The 27,388-nt window shown below is 59.1% G+C and overlaps 3 protein-coding genes and 1 long non-coding RNA gene across 7 annotated transcripts in view; 1 reads left to right on the plus strand and 3 right to left on the minus strand.

Annotated features, from left to right (window-relative positions):
* LOC146442607 (alanine aminotransferase 2-like) overlaps positions 1-10,798 on the minus strand; it is an 18,717-nt gene extending 7,919 nt beyond the window's left edge. The window contains exons 1-6 of one of the 2 annotated variants that reach the window (XM_085053767.1): positions 10,700-10,798; positions 6,532-6,703; positions 4,216-4,305; positions 4,013-4,121; positions 3,803-3,933; positions 1,801-2,044 (exon numbers count right to left, since the gene is read on the minus strand). In XM_085053767.1, coding sequence (XP_084909893.1) covers positions 1,801-2,044; positions 3,803-3,933; positions 4,013-4,121; positions 4,216-4,305; positions 6,532-6,693 — 736 coding nt within the window. In that variant the 5' untranslated portion in view covers positions 6,694-6,703; positions 10,700-10,798. Of the gene's footprint in view, positions 1-1,800; positions 2,045-3,802; positions 3,934-4,012; positions 4,122-4,215; positions 4,306-6,531; positions 6,774-10,699 lie in introns of those variants that run through there. The other variant, XM_085053766.1, reaches the window with a different exon arrangement.
* On the plus strand, positions 2,214-2,759 carry LOC146442610 (uncharacterized). The gene is made up of 3 exons (XR_014850311.1): positions 2,214-2,320; positions 2,430-2,492; positions 2,703-2,759. It is a non-coding gene; the product is annotated as an uncharacterized LOC146442610 (long non-coding RNA).
* Positions 10,799-12,239: 1,441 nt separating the features above from the next.
* PPP1R16A (protein phosphatase 1 regulatory subunit 16A) lies at positions 12,240-26,601 on the minus strand. Of its 3 annotated transcripts, none has more exons than XM_085053774.1 (12): positions 26,483-26,601; positions 24,255-24,901; positions 22,304-22,374; positions 21,063-21,208; positions 20,875-20,978; positions 19,890-20,014; positions 19,683-19,808; positions 19,521-19,596; positions 17,655-17,784; positions 14,821-14,983; positions 12,434-12,770; positions 12,240-12,393 (listed from the first exon to the last, which is right to left on the minus strand). In XM_085053774.1, the coding sequence occupies exons 2-11, from the start codon at positions 24,511-24,513 to the stop codon at positions 12,447-12,449; spliced, it is 1,524 nt and encodes a 507-aa protein (XP_084909900.1). In that variant the 5' UTR covers positions 24,514-24,901; positions 26,483-26,601; the 3' UTR covers positions 12,240-12,393; positions 12,434-12,446. The 3 variants fall into 3 exon arrangements, with proteins under 3 accessions (XP_084909900.1, XP_084909901.1, XP_084909899.1); XM_085053775.1 differs by having other exon boundaries at positions 12,240-12,379; positions 12,421-12,770; XM_085053773.1 differs by having other exon boundaries at positions 12,240-12,770.
* Positions 24,680-27,388, minus strand: part of LOC146442612 (uncharacterized) — a 59,801-nt gene continuing 57,092 nt past the window's right edge. Inside the window, 2 exon segments of the mRNA XM_085049872.1 lie at positions 24,680-24,901; positions 26,483-26,751. Coding sequence (XP_084905998.1) covers positions 24,680-24,901; positions 26,483-26,751 — 491 coding nt within the window.

A 27,388-nucleotide genomic window follows, 5' to 3' on the forward strand; every position in this document is an offset into this window, starting at 1 on the left:
GAAGCCCATACTACCCCAGATACCCCAAACCCTGGATCCCGTCCCACCCCATGGATCTCATCCCACATATCCCACCCCATGGATCCCATCCCACCCCAGATATCCTACCCCAGATATCCCACAGATCCCACCCCATGGATCCCATCCCAACTATCCCACCCCATGGATCCCATTCCACCCCACATATCACAAACATTCCATGCAGCAGATCCCATCCCACCCCAGATATCCCACAGATCCCACCCTGTCAATCCCATCCCACCCCAGATATCCCAAATCTGTGGATGCCATTCCACCCCATGAATCTCATCCCACATATCCCACCCCATAGATCTCATACTTCCCCATCCTACCTCAGATATCCCACAGATCCCACCTTGTGGATCCCATCCCACCCCATCCCATCCCACCACAGATATCCCACAGATCCCACCTCATGGATCCCATCCCAACAATCCCACCCCAGATACCCCAAACATCCCACCCCGCAGATCCCATCCCACCCCAGATACCCCACAGATCCCACCCCATGGATCCCCTTCCACCCCAGATATCCCACACATCCCACCTTGTGGATCCCATCCCATCCCATCCCATCCCACCCCATCCCAGATATCCCACTCCAGATGTCCCACAGATCCCACCTCGTGGATCCCATCCCAACTATCCCACCCCAGATATCCCAAACATCCCACCCTGCAGATCCCATCCTACCCCAGATACCCCATGGATCCTATCCAACCCCAGATATCCCACCTCAGATATCCCACAGATCCCACCCTGTGAATCCCATCCCACCCCAGATATCCCACCAATCCCACCTCATGGATCTCATCCCACCCCAGATATCCCAAACATCCCACCCCGCAGATCCCATCCCACCCCAGATATCCCACCAGAGATATCCCACAGATCCCACCCCATGGATCCCATCCCAACTATCCCACCCCATGAATCTCATCCCATATATCCCACCCCATGGATCCCATCCCACCCCAGATATCCCAAACATCCCACCCCGCAGATCCCATCCTGCCCCAGATATCCCACCAATCCCACCCTGTGGATCCCATCCCACTCAAGATATCCCACCTCAGATACCCCACAGATTCCACCCTGGGGATCCCATCCCACCCCATCCCACCCCACAGATCCCACCTCGTCAATCCCATCCCAACCATCCCACCCCAGATATCCCAAACATTCCACCCCATGGATTCCATCCTACCCCAGATATCCCACAGATCCCACCCCATGGATCCCATCCCAGCCCATCCCACCCCATCCCATCCCAGATATCCCACCTCAGATACTCCACAGATCCCACCTTGTGGATCCCATCCCACCCCAAATATCCCAAACCCTGGATCCCATCCCATCCCATGAATCTCATCCCACATATTCCACCCCATGGATCCCATCCCACCCCAGATATCCCACATATCCCACCCCATGGATCCCATACCAACTATCCTACCCCACATATCCCAAACATTCCACCCCACAGATCCCATCCTACCCCACATATCCCACCAATCCCACCCCATCCCATCCCATCCCATCCCATCCCATCCCAACTATCCCACCCCATGGATCCCATCCCACTCCAGATATCCCAAACATCCCACCCCACAGATCCCATCCTACCCCAGATATCCTACAGATCCCACCTCGTGAATCCCATCCCATCCCATCCCACCCCATAGATCCCACCCCACCCCACATATCCCACCCCACAGCTCCCACCCCACTCCCCAAACCCCACAAACAACCCCACCAACCCCACCCCATCCCCATTACCGGTGGGATTTCCAGGGTTGATGATGCACAGCACTCGGGGGGCGCAGCGCTTGCGCCCCTCGGCCAGCGCCCGCCGCAGCTCGGCCACGTCCAGCGCCCAGCAGCGATCCTCGGCCAGGTAATAGTTGATCTGCACGGCGTCCAGCTCGGCCAGCGCCGCCGAGTACAGCGGGTACTGCGGGATCGGGATCATCACCCCCGTGCGCGACGAGCCCGAACCCGCCACCAGCAGCTTCAGGATGCTCTGGGGGGACGGAGAGGTGGGGTGAGATGGGGATGGGGTGGGGATGGTGTGGGGTTGGGGACATGGGGGTGGATCATTGGGATGGAAATGAGGGGATGGGTTGGGGTCAAGCCCAGAGGTCTCAGTCCAGTTTTGGGGTCCCAATTGAGTCCTTGAGTCCCAATCCCAACCTATTGATCCCAGTCTAGTCTTGGAGTCCTAATCCCAGTTTAGTTTTGGGGTCCCAGTTGAGTCTTGGAGTCCCAATCCCAGTCCAGTTTTGGGGTCTCAGTCCCAGTCTGTGGATCCCAGTCCAGTCCTGGGGTCCCAATCCCAGTCTATTGATCCCAGTCCAGTTTTGGGATCCCAGTCCCAGTCCAGTTTTGGAGTCTCAGTCCAAGTCCAGTTTTGGGGTCCCAATCCCAGTCCAGTTTTGGGGTCCCAGTCCAGTTTTGGGTTCCCAATCTCAGTCTATTGATCCCAGTCCTGTTTTGGGGTCCCAGTTGAGTCCTGGAGTCCCAATTCCAGTATATGGATCCCAGTCCAGTTTTGGGGTCCCAGTCCCAGTCCCAGTCCAGTTTTGGGGTCCCAGTCCAGTTTTGGGATCCCAGTCCAGTTTTGGGGTCCCAGTCCAGTTTTGGGGTCCCAGTCCAGTTCAGGGGTCCTAATCCCAGTCCAGTTTTGGGATCAAGCTTCAGGATGTTCTGGGGGGATGGAGAGATGGGGTGAGCTGGGGATGGGGTGGGGTTGGGGACATGGGGGTGTAATGGGGACTTTGTGGGGACTTTGTGGGGTTGGGGACATGGGGACAGCGTGGGGATGTTGTGGGGAAATGAGGGGATGGGCTGGGGTGGGAATTGGGACATCGTGGGGACATGGTTGGTGTCCCACCCCATCCCAAATATGGGACTGTGGGGACAATGGGGTCACGGGGGGTGGGGACAGTGAGGGGACATCATGGGAACATCAGGGGACATTGCTGGAATATGGTTGGGGTGGGCATGGGGACAAGGAGGGGACAGGATCGGGTGGGAATGAGGACATCGTGGGGACAAGGAAGGGACAAGGAAGGGACAGGTTGGGGTGGGAATCAAGACATCGTGGAGACAAGAAGGGGACAATAGGGGGACAGGTTGGGGTGGGAATTGGGACATCGTGGGGACATGGTTGGTGTCCCACCCCATCCCATATGGGGACAATGGGGTCACGGGGAGTGGGGACATCATGGGGACAGATTTGGTGTGGACATGGGGACAGTGAGGGGACATGGAGATAGAGACCATGGGGACAATGAGGGAACACAGTTGGGGTGGCCATGGGGACATCACTGTGACATGGCTGGAGTGGCCATGGGGACAGGATGTTGGGGACACGGGGACAACGAGGGGGACAGCAACACGGGCACACCGTGGGGACACGGGGGTGGCATTTGGGCCACACGGGGACACCGAGGGAACACCGACCATGAGGACACCACGGCCATCGAGACACCACAGGGCACCCCACAGCCTTGGGGACAGCACGGTGCCACCCCCACCCTGAGCTCACCCCGGAGCTGGCACTGTCCCCGCGGAGGGCGTGGGGACACCAAGGACACGCCACCCCCCTCCCCAAGTGCCACCTCCCCCTCGGGCACTGCCCGTCCCGGGGCCAGCGCCAAGAGCACTACAAAGGCCCCTTTGTCACCAGCCGCCGTGGGAACGGCCGGGGGGTGGCACCGCGCCCGGTGTCCCCCGGGGGGAAGGGGGGGTGGTGGCAGTTGTCCCCCTGTCCCCGTACCACGATGGCGTCGCTGGCACCGGTGGACAGGAAGATGTCGTCGGGCTTGGCGGGGAGACCATCGCGACGTTGGATGTAGCGCGCCACGTCCTCCCGCACCAGCGGGATGCCCGGGCTGGCGCTGTAGGAGCCTGAGGAGGGGACAGCGAGGGTGACACGGGCACCGCCAGGCGACACCGCGGGTGTCCCCGGCGGGGAGGTGACACCGACCTGCGCTCTGGCCACCGCAGGCCGCCAGGAGTCGCCTGGCGCGCTCCTTGGCGTCGCTGGGGAAGTTGGGGTCCGTGAGGAGCTCCGGGCACAGGCACAGCGCTGTCACCTGAGGGGACAGGGGGTGACGAGGAGAGGAGGGGGGGGTGGTGGCACCGGCCGGGGGGTGGCAATGTCCCCGCAGGTGGCGCTGGTGGCCGTACCTGGCGGAGGAAGGTGATGGGTTTCTGTCCCATGGCGTGCGCGTCACCGATGTTGGCCTTGATCACCTCGGTGAAGGGTTTGGGGACACCCTGCGGGGACAGGGACAGGGACAGGGACAGCAGGGATGGGGACAGCAGGGATGGGGACAGGGACAGGGACAGGGACAGGGACAGGGACAGGGACAGGGACAGGGACAGGGACAGGGATAGGGACAGGGATAGGGACAGGGACAGGGACAGCAGGGATGGGGACAGCAGGGATGGGGACAGGGACAGGGACAGGGACAGGGACAGGGACAGGGACAGGGACAGGGACAGGGACAGGGACAGGGACAGGGATAGGGACAGGGATAGGGACAGGGACGGGGACAGGGACAGGGACAGCAGGGATGGGGATGGGGACAAGGGGACAGGGATGGAGATGAGGACAGCAGGGATGGGGACAAGGGACAGGCATGGGGACAGGGATAAAGGGACAGGGACAAGCACGGGGACAAGGGACAGGCATGGGGACAGGGATAAAGGGACAGGGATAGGGACAAGGGAAGGGGACAGGGGACATGAACAGGGATGGGGACAGCGACAGAGCCGGGGATAGGGACAGGGATGGAGCCAAGGGAATGGGGACAGGGACAAAGTCAGGGACAGGGTGGGGACAGGGACAGGAATGAGGCGGGGGCGGACAAGAATGGGGACAGGAACGGGGACAGAGACAGGCCAGGTCACGGGTCATGGCCTGCCTGTCCCCACGCAGTGACAGCCCTGCTGTGACACGGGTGACACCACCCTGCAATGGCATCACCCCCCTGTCACCTGTCCTGGGAGGATATGGGACATGGGGACCTCGGCAACCCCGGAAATGGGGACCTTGGGGACCTTGGGGACCTTGGGGACAGCCTGGCAGGGCAGCAAGGACTTCCCCACCCCCCCCCGGAACGCCGTGTCCCCAACCTCGGTGACCGCGGCCACCTCCCGCCGGACTTTGGCCATCTCGGCGGGACCGGACTCTGCCCAGGGTGGCACCGCCCGGAACGCGTCCCCTCTGTCACCTCTGTCACCTGGCCTCACCCCTGCCACCCCCTTGGCACCGCTGTCACCCCCCTGCCACCCTCGCCGTCCCCACCGGGGTGTCCCCAATGTCCCCCTCCCCCCCAAAAAGGGACCCTGGAAAGTTCCCAGGTGGGGACAGTGACAGGGGAGGGGACAGAGGGGACACTGGGGACATCCCGATTTTGGGGGGTTTGATGGTGATCCCCGGATTTTGGGGGTGACCAGGTCAGGAGTCGCCTTTTTAGGGTGCCCTGGGGGGTAAAACCCCTTTTTTGGGGGCCAAAACCCCCTTTTTTGGGGCCAAAATCCCCCTTTTTTTGGGGGATAAAACCATTTTTGGGGGGGATCCCGGTTTGGGGGGAATCCCGTGGTTCGGGAAGGTTATCCCGGTTTGGGATCGGGATATCCCGGTTCGGGAAGGTTATCCCGGTTCAGGGTTGGGTTATCCCGGTTCTGGGTGCACCGTTCCCGGTCCAGGGTGCGTTATCCCGGTCCGGGATCGGGATATCCCAGTTTTGGGGTGCTTAACCCACTCCGGGATCGGGATATCCTGGTTTCGGGGTGGTTATCCCTGTTTTGGGGTGCTTATCCCACTCCGGGAAGTTTATCCCGCTCCAGGATTGGAATATCCCGGTTTTGGGGTTCTTAACCCACTCCGGAAAGTTCATCCCAAACCGGGATCGGGATATCCCGGTTTTGGGGCGGTTATCCCGGTTTTGGGGCGCTTATCCCGGTTTCGGGGCAGTTAACCCTCTCCGGGAAGTTTATCCCGAACCGGTATCGGGATATCCCGGTTTCGGGGTGGTTATCCCGGTTTTGGGGTGGTTGTCCCGCTTTTGGGGTGCTTATCCCACTCCGGTAAGTTCATCCCGCTCCAGGATCGGGATATCTCGGTTTTGGGGTGGTTATCCCGGTTTTGGGGCAGTTAACCCTCTCCGGGAAGTTTATCCCGAACCGGTATCGGGATATCCCGGTTTTGGGGTGGTTATCCCGGTTTCGGGGTGGTTATCCCGGTTTTGGGGTGGTTATCCCACCGCGGGATGGGGATATCCCGGTTTTGGGGTGGTTATCCCGGTTTTGGGATGGTTATCCCGGTTTTGGGGTGGTTATCCCGGTTTTGGGGTGGTTATCCCGGTTTTCGGGTGCTTATCCCACCCCGGTAAGTTCATCCCTCTCCGGAATCGGGCTATCCCGGTCCGGCACGGTTCCTCCCTGTCCCCTTTTCCCTTTCCCCCCGTCGCCGGTGGGTTTTAGGGTCGCGGTTACCTTGCGCAGCTCCTGCTCGAGCTCCAGGGCTCGGGTGACAATGGGACCGCGCACGGCGTACTCGACGCGGCGGATGGCGGGGTTCATGGTGTCCAGGGTGAGCACCGGGCCGGCCCGGGCCGTCCCGGGAGAACCGAGCTGCGCCGCCGCCGCCGCCGCCATGGCCAGGAGCCTGCGGGGCCGCAGCGCCCACAGCGCCCTCAGCGCCCGCATCGCCGGGGTGTCACCACCCCCGCGGCGACACCGCGACACCGCCACCCACCCACCTCCCGGCGGCGGGGACGGGGTGACGGGGATCGCCCTGTCCCGGGATTGTCCCCAACCCTGCTCTTCCTCCTCCCCGCTCCGCGCCGCCGCGGCTACCGGCGCCGCCTCGGGGCAACGGGCGACAACGGGCGACAACGGGCGACAACGGGCGAAGGGCAACGGATGAGGGGAGGGGGCAGTGGGGACAGCGGGAGGGCACGTGGCGGGGGGCACAGGAAAGGAGTGGCATCAGGGACACCGGGACGGGGTGGCACCGGGGACACCGGGAGGGGGTGGCACCGGGGACATCGGGGGAGGGTAGAGGGGACAGGGAGGGGTGGCACCAGGGACACCGGGACGGGGTGGCACCGGGAGAGGGGGTGGGAAATGACAGAAAGTGGCACCGGGAGAGGGAAGGGACAGTGGGGACGGCGACAAGGAGCGGCGGGATTGGGGAAAAGTGGCACCGGGCACGGCGGTGGCACCGGGAAGGGGACAGTGGGAAGGCGGGAATGGGGACAGATGGCATCGGGACAGGGAAAAAGTGGCACCGGGAAGGGGACACTGGGGTGGCACGGGGGAAGGGGACATGGCAGAGGGGACAGCGGGGACAGCGGGGACAGGGAAAGGGGTGACACCGGGATTGGGAAAAAGCGGGCAGTGACAGCGGCATGGGTGACAAGTGACACCGCGAAAGGGACACTAGGAAAAGGGGGTGGCACAGGGGACAGGGGTGGCACGGGGACCGGGCAGTGACACTGGAACTGGGGACGGTGGGCACATGTGAAGGGGGTGGCACTCCACGGGTTGGGGACAGGCGACACGGGGGGACAGGGGGATTGTGGGGGTTTGGGGACACGTGGGGCACAGGGAGGGGACACGAGTGCCACTGTCAAGGGTGGGGACACGACCCCGGTGCCCCTGAGATCCCCCCCTCCCCCGAATGTCCCTAAATGTCCCCAAATTCCCCCCCCCACCGCCTACAGCGCCCCCCAGCGGCGCCAATCGCTGATCGCACCCGCCAGCTGTCAATCATCCCATAAGCCACACCCACTCGACGCTGATTGGCTGCCGGCGGAGGGGGCGGGGCCGGGGGGGTCAGGAGGGACATCCCCCTGTTGGGGACCCGATGGGACATCCTCCGGTTTGGGGACACCGCTGGGGGACCTTATAGGGACCTATAGGGACCCTATAGACCTCCACCCCATAAACTGCCCTTTTAGGGACCCCATAGACCCCTTTAGGGACCCTATAGACCCCCACCCCATAAACTGCCCTTTAGGGACCCCAGGGACCTCTTAGGGACCCTATAGACCCCTCCCCAAATAGGGGATCCTATAGACCTCCACCCCATAAACCGCCCTTTTAGGGACCCCATGGACCCCTTTAAGGACCCTATAGACCCTCACCCCATAAACTGCCCCTTTAGGGACCCTATAGACCCTTTTAGGGACCCTATAGACCCCTTTAGGAACCCTATAGGGACCCAATAGACCCCCCAACCCATAAACCGCCCTTTTAGGGACCCTATAGACCTCCATCCTATAAATCCCCCTTTAGGGACCCCATGGACCTCTTAGGGACCCTATAGACCCCCACCCCAAATAGGGGACCCTATAGACCTCCACCCCAAATAGGCGACCCTATAGGGATCCTATAGACCTCCACCCTATAAATCCCCGTTTTAGGGACCCCATGGACCCCTCCCCAAATTGGGGACCCTATAGACCCTCCCAATAGGGGACCCTATAGACCTCCACCCCATAAACCACCCTTTTAGGGACCCTATAGACCTCCACCCCAAATTGGGGACCCTATAAGGACCCTATAGACCCCCCAACCCATAAACCGCCCCTTTAGGGACCCCAGGGACTCCTTTAGGGACCCTATGGACCTCCACCCCATAAACCGCCCTTTTAGGGACCCTATAGACCCCTTTAGGGACCCTATAGACCTCCACCCCATAAACCGCTCTTTTAGGGACCCCAAGGACCCCTTAGGGACCCTATAGACCCCTTTAGGACCCCCTAAAGACCCCTCCCCAAATAGGGGACCCTATAGACCTCCACCCCATAAACTGCCCCTTTAGGGACCCTATAGACCTCCACCCCAAATAGGGGACCCTATAGACCTCCACCCCATAAACCGCTCTTTTAGGGACCCCATAGACCCCTTTAGGGACCCTATAGACCTCCACCCCATAAACCCCCTTTTGGGGACCCCAGGGATCCCTTAGGGACCCTATAGACCCCTTTAGGACCCCCTATAGACCCCTCCCCAAATAGGGGACCCTATAGACCTCCACCCCATAAACCGCCCTTTTAGGGACCCCATAGACCTCCACCCCAAATTGGGGACCCCTTAGGGACCCTATAGACCCCCACCCCAAATAGGGGACCCTATAGACCTCCATTCCATAAACCGCCCTTTTAGGGACCCCACAGACCCCCTCCCGAAATTGGGGACCCTATAGGGACCCTATAGACCCCCCAACCCATAAACCGCCCTTTTGGGGACCCCAGGGATCCCTTAGGGACCCTATAGACCCCTCCCCAAATAGGGACCCTATAGACCTCCACCCCATAAACCGCCCTTTTAGGGACCCTATAGACCTCCACCCCAAATAGGCGACCCTATAGGGACCCTATAGACCTCCACCCCATAAACTACCCTTTAGGGACCCTATAGACCCCTATAGGGACCCTATAGACCTCCACCCCATAAACCGCCCTTTTAGGGACCCTATAGACCCCCATTCCATAAACCCCCTTTTAGGGACCCCAGGGACCCCTTTAGGACCCCCTATAGACCCCTCCCCAAATAGGGGACCCTATAGACCTCCACCCCATAAACCGCCCTTTTAGGGACCCCATAGACCTCCACCCCAAATAGGGGACCCTATAGGGATCCTATAGACCCCCACCCTATAAATCCCCCTTTTAGGGACCCCAGGGACCCCTCCCCAAATTAGGGACCCTATAGACCCCCACCCCATAAACCGCCCCTTTTAGGGACCCTATAGACCTCTTTAGGGTCCCCTAAAGACCCTCCAAGGGGGACCCTATAGACCCCCACCCCATTAAAGATCCCCCAGAGCTCTCCGCATTACAAATCCCATAAAATCCTCCCCATTAGGGACCCTATAGACCCCCACCCCATAAATCCCCCCTTTTAGGGACCCCATGGACCCTTTTAGGGTCTCCCCAAGGGGGTCCCTATAGACCCCCACCCCATTAAAGATCCCCCAGAGCTCTCTGCAGTAGAAATCCCATAAAATCCTCCCCATTAGGGACCCTATAGAGGTCCCCTTAGACCCACCCCATTAAAAACCCCATAAAACCCCCACTGGGGTGTCCCTTCCCCTATTAGGGACCCTATAAACCACCCTCGTTGGGGTTTCCGGGTTATGGGGGATCCCAAAATCGCCCCACACCCCAAATTTAGGGATCACCCTAATTACGGACCTAATTAAGGACCCTATAATGAGTGAGTCCTTGTAGAGTGAGATCCCAAAATCACCCCACAGCCCCTATTTAAAATCCCTAAATATTCCCCCATCAGAAACCCCAAAAACCCCAAAACTGAGGGTCCCCCGAGCCCCCTTCACCCCAAATACCGAGAAACCCCAAATCCCCCCTAAATCCCCCAAAATCCCCCCAAAATCCCCCAAAATCCCAAACCCCCACCGCCGGCAGGGTTATAGGGCCGCCCCACCCCATTATCAACCCCAAACCCCTTATCAACCCCTTCCAGCCCCCCCCGAGCACGCGGGGCCGCCCCAAAAAAAAAAAACCCCAAAAAAAACAAACCCCAAACCCTTCCCCTACAACTCCCCCATATCCCCCCGGGGTGGGTTTTGGGGTTTCGGGTGGGATTTTGGGGTCGCCGAGGGCGTTTTAGGGTCACCCCTGCGGGATCTGACCTTTCCCTGCAGCTGCCGCGGGGCCCGAAATAGGATCGCGGCGGGGGAGGGGAGGGTTTAGGGTTTTAGGGTTTTTTGGGGGGGGCCCCGCCCCTATAAGGGGAGGGGAATGGGGGCGCCGAGGGGCCACCCCAAAAGTTGTAGGGGGGCGGGGTTGGGATTTAGGGTGGGGAGATGGGGCGGCCCCGCCCGGTAATGGGGTTTGGGGTGGGTTTGGGGTTGATTCCAAAACCCCAAATGTGGATTTGGGGATCCCAAAAGTTCCTCAGTGGGAATTTGGGGATCTTCGACCACCCAAGTGTGGATTTTGGGGGTCCCAAAACCCCAAATGTGGATTTGAGGGATCCCAAAACTTTCCAATGGGAATTTGGGGATCACCGACCACCCTAATGTGGATTTGGGGATCCTGAAACTTCCTCAGTGGGAATTTGGGGATCCTCGACCACCCCAGTGTGGATTTTGGGGGATCCCAAAACCCCAAATGTGGATTTGGGGGACCCGAACTTCCTCAGTGTGGATTTGGGGTTTCTGAGCTTCCCCAGTGTGGATTTAGGGGATCCCAAAACTTCCCAGATGGATTTGGGGTCCCAAAAACTCCCAAATGTGGATTTGGGATCCTAAAAACCCCAAATGTGGATTTGGGGTTCCCGAACTTCCCCAGTGTGGATTTGGGGGATCCCAAAACTTCCCAATGGGAATTTGGGGTGCCTGGAGCTCCCCAGTGTGGATTTGGGGGTTCCCAAAAGTCCCCAGTGGGAATTTGGGGATCCCCGACCACCCCAGTGTGGATTTGGGGTTCCTGAACTTCCCCAGTGTGGATTTGGGGGATCCCAAAACCCCAAATGTGGATTTGGGGTTCCTGAACCTCCCCAGTGTGGATTTGGGAGATCCCAAAACTTCCCAATGGGAATTTGGGGTCCCTGGAGCTCCCAAGTGTGGATTTAGGGGATCCCAAAACCCCAAATGTGGATTTGGGGGTCCCGAACTTCCCCAGTGTGGATTTGGGGGATCTCAAAACTTCCCAGATGGATTTGGGGTCCCTGAACCTCCCAAGTGTGGATTTGGGATCCCAAAACCCCAAATGTGGATTTGGGGATCCCAAAACTTCCCAATGGGGATTTGGGATCCTAAAACCCCTCAGTGTGGATTTGGGGTCCCTGGAGCTCCTAAGTGTGGATTTGGGGTCCCAAAACCCCAAATGTGGATTTGGGGTCCCTGAACTTCCCCAGTGTGGATTTGGGGGATCCCAAAACTTCCCAGATGGATTTGGGGTCCCTGAACTTCCCCAGTGTGGATTTGGAGGACCCCAAAACTTCCCAATGGGGATTTGGGGGATCCTAAAACCCCTCAGTGTGGATTTGGGGGATCCCAAAACCCCAAATGTGGATTTGGGGTCCCTGGAGTTCCCCAGTGTGGATCTGGGGGATCCCAAAACCCCAAATATGGATCTGGGGCGCTCCCCGACCCCCCCGTGTGAGTTTTGGGGTGTATTTAGGATCCCCAAACTCCCCCCGACCCCAAAAAAACCACAAACACAACGCTGGGTGCAAAACCGTCGCGATTTCCCGGAGGTTTTGGGGACAAAAAAGGGACAAAAAAGCCACAAAGCCACCCTCGGAAAGGACCCGTCGAGCATTGGGGTGACCCCAAACCCTTCGGGGTGACCCCAAACCCCTCAGGGTGACCCCAAAACCCTCGAGGTGACCCCAAAACCCCTCGAGGTCACCCCAAAACCCTCCCGGGGATGTCACATCAGGTGACAACAGCGCTGCTTCTCCGCCGGCGCCTCCTCGGCCGGAGCGGTCAGGCGGAGCAGGGGTGGCTCCCCGATGTCCCCAAGGATGTCCCCAGTGTCCCCGATGTCCCCAAGGGGGTTTTGGGAGGATTTGGGGTTTTTTTGGGGTTCGTCCGGCCGGCTGCGCTGCGCCTTGGCGGCCGCGCGGTGGCGCTTGAGCTCGGCCAGGGTGTGCGGGTGGCTTTTGTCACCCGAGGAGGTTTGGGGACAGCGAGGGGACAGCGCGGAGCCGTTGCGGTGGGGAGGTGGCTCCGAGGGGGGAGGGGGGGAGAGGTCCTGGGGGGAGAGAAAAGGGGACAGGGGTTGGGGGACACCGAGGGGACACTGGGGACACTGGGGGGGTTTGGCACCGGTCGGTGGAGGGAGCGCCGGTGTCACCCCGATGTCCCCAGTGTCACCGATTCCACCCCAATGTTGCCCCAAATCTCCTCTGGTGTCACTCAAATGACCCAGTGTCACCCCAAATCCACCCCCAGTGACACCCAGTGTCACCCTGATCCCCTCTGATGTCACCAGGGCAATGGGGACCCTCAATCCCAATGTCCCCCAGTGACTCCCAGTGTCACCCCAGTGCCTTCTGGTGTCACCCCAAATCCCCCAGTGACTCCCAGTGTCACCCTGATCCCCTCTGGTGTCCCCCAGTGTCACCCCAATGCCCCGTGATGTCACCCTAATGTCCTCCAGTGACCCCCAGTGTCACCCCAAATCCCCCCCAGTGACCCCTAGTGCCACCCCAGTGTCCCCCGGTGTCACCCCAACATTCCACGGGAAATCCCAGTGTCACCCCCTAGTCACCCCAGTGATTCCCAGTGTCACCCCAATGCCCCCTGGTGTCACCCCAAACCCCACCAGTGACCCCCAGTGTCACCCTGATCCCCTCTGGTGTCACTCCAATGTCCCCCAGTGTCCCCCAGTGTCACCCCAATGCCCTCTGGTGTCACCCCAAACCCCACCAGTGACTCCCAGTGTCACTCCAAATCCCCCCTGATGTCACCTCAACATTCCATGGGGACTCCCAGTGTCACCCCAAATCCCCCCCAGTGACCCCTAGTGCCACCCCAAATTCTCCCGGTGTCACCCCAACATTCCATAGGAAATCCCAGTGTCACCCCCAAGTCACCCCAGTGACTCCCAGTGTCACCCTGACCCCTTTTGGTGTCACCAGGGCCATGGGGACCCTGACCCCAATGTCCCCCAGTGACTCCCAGTGTCACCCCAATGCCCCCCGGTGTCACCCCCAAGTCACCCCAGTGACTCCCAGTGTCACCCCAAATCCCTCCAGTGTCTCCCAGTGTCACCTTGATTCTCCCAGTGACTCCCAGTGTCACCCTGATCCCCTCTGGTGTCAGCCCAACATTCCACAGGAAATCCCAGTGTCACCCCAAGTCCCCCCAGTGACTCCCAGTGTCACCTTGATCCCCTCCCATGTCTCCCAGTGTCACCTCAATGCCCACTGGTGTCACCCCAAACCCCACCAGTGACTCCCAGTGTCACCCTGACCCCTTTTGGTGTCACCAGGGCAATGGGGACCCTCACCCCAATGTCCCCCAGTGACTCCCAGTGTCACCTTGATCCGCTCCAGTGTCCCCCAGTGTCACCTTGATTCTCCCAGTGACTCCCAGTGTCACCCCAATGCCCCCCAGTGTCACCCAGTGTCACCCCAATGCCCCCTGATGTCACCCCAATGTCCTCCAGTGACTCCCAGTGTCACCCTGATCCCCTCCAGTTACTCCCAGTGTCACCTTGATCCCTTTTGGTGTCACCCCAACATTCCATGGGAAATCCCAGTGTCACCCCCAAGTCACCCCAGTGGCTCCCAGTGTCACCCTGACCCCTTTTGGTGTCACCAGGGCCATGGGGACCCTCACCCCAATGTCCCCCAGTGACTCCCAGTGCCACCCTGATCCCCTCCAGTATCTGCCAGTGTCACCCCAATGCCACCTGGTGTCACCCCAAACCCCACCAGTGGCTCCCAGTGTCACCTTGATCCCCTTTGGTGTCACCAGGGCCATGGGGACCCTCACCCCAATGTCCCCCTGTGACTCCCAGTGTCACCCCAGTGCCCCCTGGTGTCACCCCAAACCCCTCCAGTGACTCCCAGTGTCACCTTGATCCTCTCCAGTGTCCCCCAGTGTCACCCTGATCCCCTCTGGTGTCACCCCAAATCCCCTCCAGTGACTCCTAGTGCCACCCGGATCTCCTCCAGTGTCCCCCTGTGTCACCCCGATGCCCCCTGGTGTCACCCCAAACCCCTCCCAGCACCTCCCAGCGCCACCCTCCCCACCCCCCTCCACCTGCCATGTCCCCAAACTGTCCCCAAGCTCACCCCAGCTCCTCCGCTCCTCCTCAGCTCCGCCACCTCCGGCGTCCCCTTGTCGTCGTCCTCGCTGTCCCTTCGTCCCCCGCGCTGCCACACGATGGCCTCGCGCTCGTGTTCCCGCCGGTACAGGCTGGAGCGCTCCGAGACGCTCGTCCTCCTCACCACCTTCCTGAAATTCGGGAATTCCGTCCTCAGAGCCGCCGATGTCACCGTGTCACCGCGGATGTCACCATGTCACCGCGGATGTCACCGTGTCACCACAAGGGGACATTGTGAGGGACTCAGAGCCACCGGAGCCACGGATGTCACCATGTCACCACGGAGGGGACATGGCAGGGGACTCAGAGCCGCCGGATCCGCGGATGTCACCGCGAGGGGACATGGCGGGGGACTCAGAGCCGCCGGATCCGCGGATGTCACCATGTCACCACAAGGGGACATCGTGGGGGACTCAGAGCCACCAAATCCACGGATGTCACCATGAGGGGACATCACAGGGGACTCAGAGCCACCAAATCCGCGGATGTCACCGTGTCACCACGAGGGGACATCATGGGGGACTCAGAACCGCCGCATCTGCGGATGTCACCAGGAGGGGACATCGTGGGGGACTCAGAGCCACCAAATCTGTGGATGTCACCTCTGTGAATGTCACCGGGAGGAGACATCGCGGGGGACTCAGAGCCACCAGATCCACGGATGTCACCGGGAGGGGACATCACAGGGGACTCAGAGCTGCCGAATCCGCGGATGTCACCGTGTCACCACAGAGGGGACATCGCGGGGGACTCAGAGCCACCAAATCTGTGGATGTCACCTCCGCGGTGACATTGTGAGGGACTCAGAGCCACCGGATCCGCGGATGTCACCTCCGCGGACGTCACCAGGAGGGGTCACCATGGGGGACTCAGAGCCGCCAAATTCGCGGATGTCACCGTGTCACCAGGAGGGGACATCGTGGGGGACTCAGAGCCACCAAATCCACGGATGTCACCAAATCCGCAGATATCACCACGAGGGGACATCACAGGAAACTCAGAGCTGCCAAATGTGCGGATGTCACCACGAGGGGACATGGCGGGGGACTCGGAGCCACCAAATTCGCGGATGTCACCTCTGCAGATGTCACCACGAGGGGACATCATGGGGGACTCAGAGCTGCCAAATCCGCGGATGTCACCAGGAGGGGACATCATGGGGGACTCAGAGCCACCAAATCCATGGATGTCACCATGTCACCATGGAGGGGACATCGCGGGGGACTCAGAGCTGCCGAATCCGCAGATGTCACCATGTCACTGCAGAGGGGACATTGTGAGGGACTCAGAGCTGCTGGATCCGCGGATGTCACCAGAAGGGGACATGACGGGGGACTCAGAGCCACCAAATTTGTGGATGTCACTGTCACCGCAGAGGGGACATCACGGGGGACTCAGAGCCACCAAATCTGCGGATGTCACCAGGAGGGGACATCGCGGGGGACTCAGAGCCGCTGGAGCCGCAGATGTCACCAGGAGGGGACATCGCAGGGGACTCAGAGCTGCCAAATCCGCGGATGTCACCGGGAGGGGACATCACAGGGGACTCAGAGCCGCCAAATTCGCGGATGTCACCATGTCACCAGGAGGGGACATTGTGGGGGACTCAGAGCCACTGAATCCGTGGATGTCACCAGGATGGGACATCGTGAAGGACTCAGAGCTGCCGAATCCACGGATGTCACCACGAGGGGACATGGCGGGGGACTCAGAGCCACCAAATCTGTGGATGTCACCTCCGCAGTGACATCGTGTGGGACTCAGAGCCACCGGATCCGCGGATGTCACCTCCGCGGATGTCACCACGAGGGGTCACCATGGGGGACTCAGAGCCGCCAAATTCGCGGATGTCACCGTGTCACCAGGATGGGACATCGTGAGGGACTCAGAGCCACCAAATCCACGGATGTCACCAAATCCGCAGATATCACCACGAGGGGACATCACAGGAAACTCAGAGCTGCCAAATCTGCAGATGTCACCACGAGGGGACATGGCGGGGGACTCGGAGCCACCAAATTCGCGGATGTCACCTCTGCAGATGTCACCACGAGGGGACATCATGGGGGACTCAGAGCTGCCAAATCCGCGGATGTCACCAGGAGGGGACATCACGGGGGACTCAGAGCCACCGGATCCGCGGATGTCACCTCCGCGGATGTCACCACGAGGGGACATCATGGGGGACTCAGAGCCACCAAATCCATGGATGTCACCGTGTCACCATGGAGGGGACATCGCGGGGGACTCAGAACCGCCGCATCTGCAGATGTCACCAGGAGGGGACATCGTGGGGGACTCAGAGCCACCAAATCTGCGGATGTCACCAGGAGGGGACATCGCGGGGAACTCAGAGCCGCCGGAGCCGCAGATGTCACCGTGGAGGGGACGTGGCGGGGGACTCAGAGCCACCAAATCCGCGGATGTCAACATGAGGGGACATCATGGGGGACTCAGAGCCACCAAATCTGTGGATGTCACCTCTGTGAATGCCACCGGGAGGGGACATCGCGGGGCACTCAGAGCCGCCAAATTTGCAGGTGTCACCAGGAGGGGACATCGCGGGGGACTCAGAGCCACCGAATCCGCAGATGTCACCACGAGGGGACATCACAGGGGACTCAGAGCTGCCAAATCCGCGGATGTCACCTCCGCAGATGTCGCCATGAGGGGACATCGCGGGGGACTCAGAGCCACCGAATCTGCGGATGTCACCTCCACGGTGACATAATGAGGGACTCAGACCTGCCTAACCCGCAGATGTCACCGTGTCACCGCGAGGGGACACGGCGTGGGACTCACCCGCGGCTGCCGGCGCTGGAGGTGCGGCGCTGCAGAGGGGATTTGTGCTTCTCCTGGGATTTCTGCACGGCGGCGTGTTTGTGCTTCAGCTCCAGCAGCTTGGCGCGCACCTCGTCGTCCCCGCAGACGTCTGGGGTGGCATTGTCACTTAGTGTCACGCGGGTGGCACTGAATTTGTAGCGTTTGGCCAGAAAAACCTGCCCTGAGGGGCTCAGAATCCATCCCGTTCATTCCAAAAAACTCTCCCATTTATCCCAAAAAACCCACCAAGGTGTGTCTCAGAATCCCTCCTGTTCATCCCAAAAAACTCTCCCATTTATCCCAAAAAATCCTCCCATTTATCCCAAAAAATCTTCCCATTTATCCCGAAAATCCCACCTAGGGGGAATCTCAGAATCCTTCCTGTTCATCCCAAAAAACTCTCCCATTTATCCCAAAAAACTCTCCCATTTATCCCAAAAAATCATCCCATTTATCCCGAAAATCCCACCTGGAAGGAATCTCAGAATCCTTCCTGTTCATCCCGAAAAACCCACCCAGGGACATCTGGGAATCCCTCCCATTTATCCCAAAAAACCCTCCTGTTCATCCCAAAAAACCCACCCAGGTGTGTCTCAGAATCCCTCCTGTTCATCCCAAAAAACTCTCCCATTTATCCCAAAAAACTCTCCCATTTATCCCAAAAAACTCTCCCATTTATCCCAAAAAATTCTCCCATTTATCTCAAAAAACCCTCCCATTAATCCCAAAAAATCCCACCTGGGGGGAATCTCAGAATCCTTCCTGTTTATCCCAAAAAACCCACGCAGAGGTGTCTGGGAATCCCTCCTGTTTATCCCAAAAATCTCTCACATTTATCCCAAAAAATCCACCCAGGGGCATCTGGGAATCCCTCCTGTTCATCCTGAAAAACCTTCCTGTTTATCCCAAAAAATCCTCCCCTTTATCCCAAGAAACCCTCCTTTTTATCCCAAAAACCTCTCCCGTTTATCCCAAAAAACCTTCCTGTTTATGCCAAAAAACCTTCCTGTTTATCCCAAAAAATCCTCCCATTAATCCCAAAAAACCCTCCTGTTTATCCCAAAAAATCCTCCCATTTATCCCAAAAACTCCTCCTGTTTATCCCAAAAAACTCTCACATTTATCCCAAAAAATTCTCCCATTTATCCAAAAAAATTCTCCCATTTATCCCAAAAAATCCTCCCATTTATCCAAAAAAATCCTCCCGCTCATCCCAAAAACCCCTCCCATTTATCCCAAAAACCCCTCCCATTTATCCCAAAAACCCCTCCCATTTATCCCAAAAAAACCCTCCCATTTATCCCAAAAAACCTTCCTGTTTATCCCAAAAACCACCTCCCGTTTATCCCTAAAAACTCTACCATTTATCCTAAAAAACCTTCCTGTTTATCCCAAAAAATCACTCCCATTTATCCCAAAAACCCTCCAATTCATCCCAAAAAATCCTCCCATTTATCCCAAAAAACCCTCCTGTTTATCCTGAAAACTCCTCCCGTTTATCCCAAAAAATCCTCCCATTTATCCCAAAAATCCCTCCCGTTTATCCCAAAAACCCCTCCCATTTATCCCAAAAACCCCTCCCATTTATCCCAAAAAAACCCTCCCATTTATCCCAAAAAACCTTCCTGTTTATCCCAAAAAACCTTCCTATTTATCCCAAAAAATCCTCCCGTTTTTCCCAAAAAATCCTCCCATTTATCCCAAAAACCCCTCCTGTTTATCCCAAAAATCCCTCCCATTTATCCCAAAAAACCCTCCCGTTTATGCCAAAAAATCCTCCTGTTTATCCCAAAAAATCCTCCCATTTATCCCAAAAAACCCTCCCATTTATCCCAAAAATCCCACCCAGGGGCGTCTCGTCCAGCAGGGATTTGGCGGTGAGGTCGGCGCCGTGAGCCACCAGCAGCTCCACCAGCGGCACCTGGCGGGAAAAAAACCGCTAGAAAACCGGGAAAAAAAGCGGGAAAAAAGCGGGACGGGGATGTCCCCACGGCGCAGGTGACACACCTGTCCCCAACAGGCGGCGGCGTGGAGCGGCTGCCACCCGTCCTCGTCCCGGCAATCGGTGCTGGCGCGGTGCTCCAGCAGCAGCTCCGCCGCTTCCAGGTATCCGTTGGCGGCCGCCACGTGGAGCTGCGGGGAATGACCGGAATGATGTCACCATTGTCACCATTTGGGGACGAGCCCAGCCTCGGTGGCGGCGCTGTCACCTACCAAGGTGGCTCCGTGTCCCCGCGGAGTGTCCAGGTCGGCTCCGGCGTGGAGCAGCTCGCGGATTTCCCGGAGCATGGAGCGCTCGGTGGCGGCGCGGGCGTCCTCGATGCGCTCCTGGGTGATCCCTGCGGAGGGGACAGAGTGACAAAGGGATTGGGGTGACACTGGGAGCCACTGGGGTGACACTAGGATTTCCTGTGGAATGTTGGGGTGACACTAGAGTGGATCAGGGTGACACTGGGAGTCACTGGAGGGGATTTAGGGTGACACCAGGGGGCATTGGGGTGACACCAGGGGGCACTGGGGTGACACTGGGGACACTGGGGGGGATCAGGGTGACACTGGGAGCCACTGGGGGGACTTGGGGGTGACACTGGGATTTCCTGTGGAATGTTGGGGTGACACTAGGGGGCACTGGGGTGACACTGGGGACACTGGGGGATCAGGGTGACACTGGGTGTCACTGGGGGGACTTGGGGGTGACACTGGGATTTCCCATGGAATGTTGGGGTGACACCAGAGGGCATTGGGGTGACACTGGGGACACTGGGGGGGATCAGGGTGACACTGGGAGTCACTGGGGGGACTTGGGGGTGACACTGGGATTTCCCATGGAATGTTGGGGTGACACTAGAGTGGATCAGAGTGACACTGGGAGTCACTGGAGGGGATTTGGGGTGACACCAGGGGGCACTGGGGTGACACTGGGAGTCACTGGGGGACATTGGGGTGAGGGTCCCCATGGCCCTGGTGACACCAAAAGGGATCAGGGTGACACTGGGGTGTCACTGGTGGGGTTTGGGGCGACACCAGGGACATTGGGATGACACTGGGTGACATTGGAGGGGATCGAGGTGACACTGGGAGTCACTGGTGGGGATTGGGGTGACACCAGGGGGCATTTGACATCAGGGGGCAGCGATCGGTGACAAAGCGACGCCAGAATTGTCACCAAGATCCCAAATGTCACCCCCGGGGGCCTCACCTCGCTCGGCCATGGCGCTTTCCAGGCAATCCAAGGTGGCCTCGTCCTCGCAGAGGTCGTACGGCATGTTCCCGTCGGAATTCACCGCCAGCAGGTCGGCGCCGCTGTGCCGGGGACAATTCCGGGGTCAGGGCCTCCGGGATGTCCCCAAATCCCAAATCCCCGTCCCCTGGACGTTCCCGAGGTACCGTTGGATGAGCAGCTGGACCAGGCTGAGGTGGCCGCAGGTGGCGGCGGCGTGGAGAGGAGTCCAGAGCTCCGTGTCGCGGGCGTTGACGTCGGCGCCGGAATCCAGGAGCAGCTGGACCACCGGGATGGAGTCGTCGATGCAGCACTGGGAATGGTGGGAATGGGATTGGGAATGGGATTGGGAATGGTGGGAATGGGATTGGGAATGGGATTGGGAATGGGATGGAGAGGGAAATGGGGTGGGATTGCATGGACCAGGAGCTCCTGGACCATCGGGATGGAGTTGTTGATGCAGCACTGGGAATGGTGGGAATGGTGGGAATGGGATTGGGATGGGAATGGTGGGATTGGGAATGGAATGGAATGGGATGGGATGGGATAGAATGGAGGGGGAAATGGGGTGGGATTTCATGGACCAGGAGCAGCTAGACCACCGGGATGGAGTTGTTGATGCAGCACTGGGAATGGGGAATGATGGGAATGGTGGGAATGGGATGGGGAATGGGATGGGGAATGGGATTGGGATTGGGATTGGGATTGGGAATGGGATTGGGAATGGGATGGGATTGGGAATGGGATTGGGAATGGGATGGAGGGGGAAATGGGGTGGGATTTCATGGACCAGGAGCTGCTGGACCATTGGGATGGAGTTGGAGTTGTCGATGCAGCACTGGGAATGGGGAATGATGGGAATGGGATTGGGATGGGAATGGTGGGATTGGGATTGGGATTGGAATGGGATTGGGATGGGATGGAGGAGGGGATGGGATGGGATTTCATGGACCAGGAGCACCTTAGCCACCGGGATGGAGCTGTTGATGCAGCACTGGGAATGGTGGGAATGATGGGAATGGGATTGGGAATGGGATGGTCTTTGAGGTGTTGGTGATTAATGGGATGGGAAGGATGGGAGAGATGGGATATTGGGATTTGGGATCAACGGATGGAGATAGGAAGGGAAGGACCTGAGACATTGGGATCTGGGATCACCAGTTAATGGGATGGGAAGAACCTGGATCTGGGATCGACAGAGATGGGAAAGGAAGGATCTGAGACATCGGGATCTGGGATCACCAGATGGAGACGGCATGGAAAAGACCCAAATTTGGGACACCGGAACCAGTTAATGGGATAAAAACCAGCTGGATCCATCAGGATCTGGGATCAGGGGAAGGACCCGGCTCCGGGATTTGGGATCACCGTCCGGAGCCGGGATGGAGGGCAGGAATTCCGGGAATACCTGGTGCAGCGCCGTGAGTCCGTCCTCGTTGGACAGGTCGGGGCTGATCCCACTCTCCAGGAACTGCCGGACTGGGAAGGAATGGGATGGGAATTCCAGGTGCTGCCAGCGCCACCGGGAATCCCAATGGTGCTGCCGAGGATCCCAATGACATTTCCAGGGATCCCAATGGGACCATGGAATATCCCAGTGGCAATTCCAAGGATCCCAATGGCATTGCCAAGGATTCCAATGGAACCACGGAGCATCCCAATGGGATTTCCAAGGATCCCAATGGCACCATGGACTATCCCAATGACACTTCCAAGGATCCCAATGAGACCATAGAGTATCCCAATGGCAATTCCAAGGATTCCAATGGCAATTCCAAGGATCCCAATGGCAATTTCAAGGATCCCAATGACAATTCCAAGGATTCCATTGGAACCACGGAGCATCCCAATGGCATTTCCAAGGATCCTGATGGCAATTCCAAGGATCCCAATGGGACCAGGGAGTATCCCAATGGCACTTCCAAGGATCCCAATGGGATTTCCAAGGATCCCAGTGGCATTTCCAAGGATCCCAGTGGCACTGCCAAGGATTCCAATGGAACCATGAAGGATCCCAATGGGATTTCCAAGGATCCCAGTGGCATTTCCAAGGATCCCAATGGCACTGCCAAGGATTCCCAATGGAACCACCAAGGATCCCAATGGAAACACCGACTATCCCAATGGCACTTCCAAAGATTCCTATGGCATTCCCAAGGATCCCAGTGGAACCACCAAGGATCCCCATGGCGCTTCCAAAGATCCCAGTGGAACCACAAGCATTCCCAATAGCATTCCCAAAGATTCCGACAGCACCGTAAGCATCCCAATGGCACTGCCAAGGATTCCCATGGAACCACCAAATATCCCAATGGCACTTCCAGGGATTCCCATGGAACCACCAAATATCCCAATGGCACTTCCAGGGATTCCCATGGAACCACCAAAGATCCCAATGGCACTTCCAGGGATTCCCATGGAACCACCAACTATCCCAATGGCACTTCCAGGGATTCCCATGGAACCACCAAATATCCCAATGGCACTTCCAGGGATTCCCATGGAACCACCAAATATCCCAATGGCACTGCCAGGGATTCCCATGGAACCACCAAACATCCAAGTGGCAATTCCAAGGATCCCAGTGGCGCTTTCAAGGATTCCCACTGGAGCCACCAGGAATCCCAATAGAACCACCAGGAATCCCACTGGAACCACCTGGAATTCCAGTAGAACCACCAGGAATCTCAGTGGCACTTCCCAGAATCCCAATGGAACCACCAGGAATCCCAATGGAACCACCAGGAATCCCACTGGAACCACCAGGAATCCAAGTGGAGCCACTAGGAATCCCAATGGAACCACCAGGAATGCCACTGGAACCACCAGGAATCCCACTGGAACCACCAGGAATTCCAAGGGAACCACCAAGAATCCCAATGAACCACCAGGAATCCCACTGGAACCACCAGGAATTCCAAGGGAACCACCAAGAATCCCAATGAACCACCAGGAATCCCAAGGGAACCACCAGGAATCCCAAGGGAACCACCAGGAATCCCAAGGGAACCACCAGGAATTCCACTGGAACCACCAGGAATTCCAAGGGAACCACCAGGAATCCCACTAGAACCACCAAGAATCCCAACGGAACCACCAGGAATCCCAGTGGAACCACCAGGAATGCCACTGGAACCACCAGGAATCTCACTGGAACCACCAGGAATCCCAAGGGAACCACCGAAAATCCCAAAAATCCCAGCACCATCCCCATCCCTCCAACATCGCCACATTCCCATTCCCACTGCGCCAACACCGAGCACTGCAAAACCTCCATGACACTCCTAAAAAAGCAGGAATTCCCAATAAATTCCCAAGGATATTCCAGGCCAAATCCAGGAATTTTCAGCCCCACCCACCTTCCTCGGCGTCGTGCCGGGCGGCCGCTTCCAGGAGCCGGACGCTGGCCGGGAACGTCACCCGTTTGCCGCGGCTGCCGCTCCTCCTCCTCCTCCTTTTCCGCTCGGCTCCCACCTTCATTCCCGGGATTTCCTTCTCCGCCTGCGCCCATTTCTTCAGCTGCTGGGCTCGGCGTTTCTGGGCGTGCTGGAGCCGCTCCGGAGTGCTGAGCCGGGAAACCGCCGGCATCTCCGCCAGCAGCTCCAGGTGCTCCGCCATGCCGGGGAATTCCTGGGGAAAACCTCGGGAACGAGGGACGGGATCGCCACCAGCATCACCCCCACCTCCGGGCGGGGGTTTATCCCTCTATCCTGGAGGTTTTCCCGGGATCTGGAGATCGGGATGGGAGTTTGGGAAGCATCTCCCCCGTCGCCGGGCGTCGCTTTCAGCGGGTGGGATTCCCGCCGGATCCGAAGGCGCGGGGCGGCGATGCCGGAAAATTCCCGTCAGTTCGATCCCGGGAATTCGTTTCCTGCTTAATTATCCTAAAAACCTTCAGCCTTCCCACCCTCTGGAAGCGTTTCCTGGGCATCCAGCGGCTCCGGGATGGCGGGAAGATCCCGTGGGATCTGTAGGATTCCGGGATGAGCTCGGCCCGGCCGGAATCCTACGGGGGTGGAAAAAAAGGGATTGTTCAATCCAGGGAGAGGCTCTTGCCCAACCCACGGCCGGTTCTCCCGGTTCCCCTAATCCGGGATCGACCTACAATCCACCGGGAATTCCCAACAGCGGCGCAGCCACAGCCCTTGGAACAATTCCAAGGAGGGTTTGGGGTTTTTTTTTTTGGGGGGAAAGAATCGCTTGGAAAGTTGATCCAAGGTGGGGATCGAAAGGGATCCAAGGGCGATCCGGGCAAATTCCAGCTGGGAGCGGAAAAACTGGGAGAGCCTCCACCCCCACGGCCGGCATCGCCCGGCGGGCAGGGCCGGGCAGGACCGGGCAGATTCCGGCAGAGCCGGCGCCCCGGAATTCCCAAACCGGGCTCCGGGATCGCGGCCGCTCCGGCGGGCAAAGTCCAGGAGGGAAAGGGGGGGAAAAAAAAAAAATTCCAGCAGCTTAATCCCGGGGTAAATCCCTTTGGAACGCTGAGGGGGAAGGTTGGGTGGGGGGTTGGAAAATGGGGGATCTGTGGGGTTGATCCTATTGGGATCGCTGGGATAAATCCCATTGGGATCACCGGGATAAATCCCATTGGGATCACCGGGATTGATCCCATTGAGATAAATCCCACCAGGGTGATCCCACAGGGATAAATCCCACCAGAGCTTCTCCAGCCATCCCGGAATTCTGATGGAAAACACAACCGGAATTTTCAATTCCTCCACAATTCCCCAAATCCCCTAAAAATTGCCCCAAAACGGCCCCAAAATTCGGGAGCTGAGGCATCCCAGGGGATTCGCCACCGGATCCCGACGGGCGGCCGGGGAATTTCCCTTTCAAATTTCTTTCCAAAACCCAACTCTGGCTGATCTTTTATTTATCAGGATTTACGTAAATCCGGGTCGGAGAGGCTGCGGGGAGTTGGGGACGCTCTGAGGGGGGTTTGGTGGCACCAGTGGGGACACCCTGATGTCCCCAAAGGGGGGGATTGTCACCGGAATGGGAGCCCCAAAGTCCTGGGGGGTGGGAGTGGGGAGGGGGAGAGCCAAGAGTTCCCCCAGAGCTGGGGGATGTCCCCCCCTGAGGTGACCCCAATGTCCCCAAGGTCACCTGAGGGGACCCCGATGTCCCCAAGAGGGGACCCCATTGTCCCCAAGGCCCACATGAGGGGATCCCAATGTCCCCAAGCCCCACCTCAAGGGGACCCCCATGTCCCCAAGGGGATCCCCATGTCCCCAAGGGCACCCCCATGTCCCCAAACCCCCCCTGAGGTGACCTCAACGCCCCCCAAGAGTCCCCAAACCCCCTCACGTCCCCAAACCCCTAGGCCTGTCCCCAAACCCCTCAGCCCCCAAACCCCCCCTCACCCCAAAACCCCCCACACCCTCCTCACGGCTCACCCCAGCCCCCCCTCAAGCCACCCCCAGCTCCTCCTGTCCCCAACCTCCCCTCACGACCCCCGCCTGTCCCCAAATCCCCCTCAGGCCTCCCTCAGGTCACCCCCATTCCCCCGGCCCCCTCCCCACCGGCTCCCCCTCACCCCCAGCCCCCTCCGCGGCGCCACCCCGCTGTCCCCACGCCCCGTTACCGGCCGCTGTCCCCGCGCTGTCCCCGGGCTGTCCCCGCTCCGTCCCCGCGGCCTCGGGCCCTGCCCGCCGCGGCCGCCGCTGCCCCGAGGCGGGGCCGTCGCCATGGCGACGCACTGGCTTCCGGCGACGCCGGAAGTGAGTGCGAGCGACGCGGAAGTGTCCCAAGCGGCGGCGCCACACTCAAGATGGCGGAGGTGTCACAGCGCCGCCTGGCGGGCGGGGGGGGAAGGACGGCCAAATGACACGGCGGGGGGGGTTTGGGGGTCCCCTGGGGGTCCCTGGGGGTCCCTGGGGGTCCCTCCTGGTCCCAGCCTTGGGGACACCGAGTTTGGGGACCCACAGGGGGTTGGGGACATCCTGGAGGTGTGGCTGTGTCACCCCAATAGTGGGAGCCACCCCCCCCGGAATGAATGGGATATTCCAGTTAGCGCCCCCAGAGCCCCCCGGGAATGGGAACGTCCCAGTGTGACCAGTAAGGCCAGGAGTTGGATCCCAGTGCTCCCAGTATAGCCCAGTGCTTCATCCCAGTGCTCCCAGTATAGCCCAGTCCTGCATCCCAGTGCTCCCAGTGCATCCCAGTACTCCCAGTATAGCCCAGTGCTGCATCCCAGTGCTCCCAGTATAGCCCAGTGCTCCCAGTATAGCCCAGTCCTGCATCCCAGTGCTCCCAGTATACCCCAGTCACATTACCCAGTGCTCCCACTACATCCCAGTGCCCCCAGTACATCCCAGTCCCACATCCCAGTGCTCCCAGTACATCCCAGTGCTCCCAGTACATCCCAGTCCTCCCAGTACATCACAGAGCTCCCAGTGCTTCCTAGTCCTGCAACCCAGAGCTCCCAGTACATCCCAGTCCCATCACCCAGTGCTCCCACTACATCCCAGTGCTCCCAGTTCACCCCAGT

This window comes from Lichenostomus cassidix, chromosome 2, assembly GCF_008360975.1.
Source record: "Lichenostomus cassidix isolate B80296 chromosome 2, HeHo_3.0, whole genome shotgun sequence".
Classification (NCBI taxonomy): Eukaryota; Metazoa; Chordata; class Aves; order Passeriformes; family Meliphagidae; genus Lichenostomus; species Lichenostomus cassidix.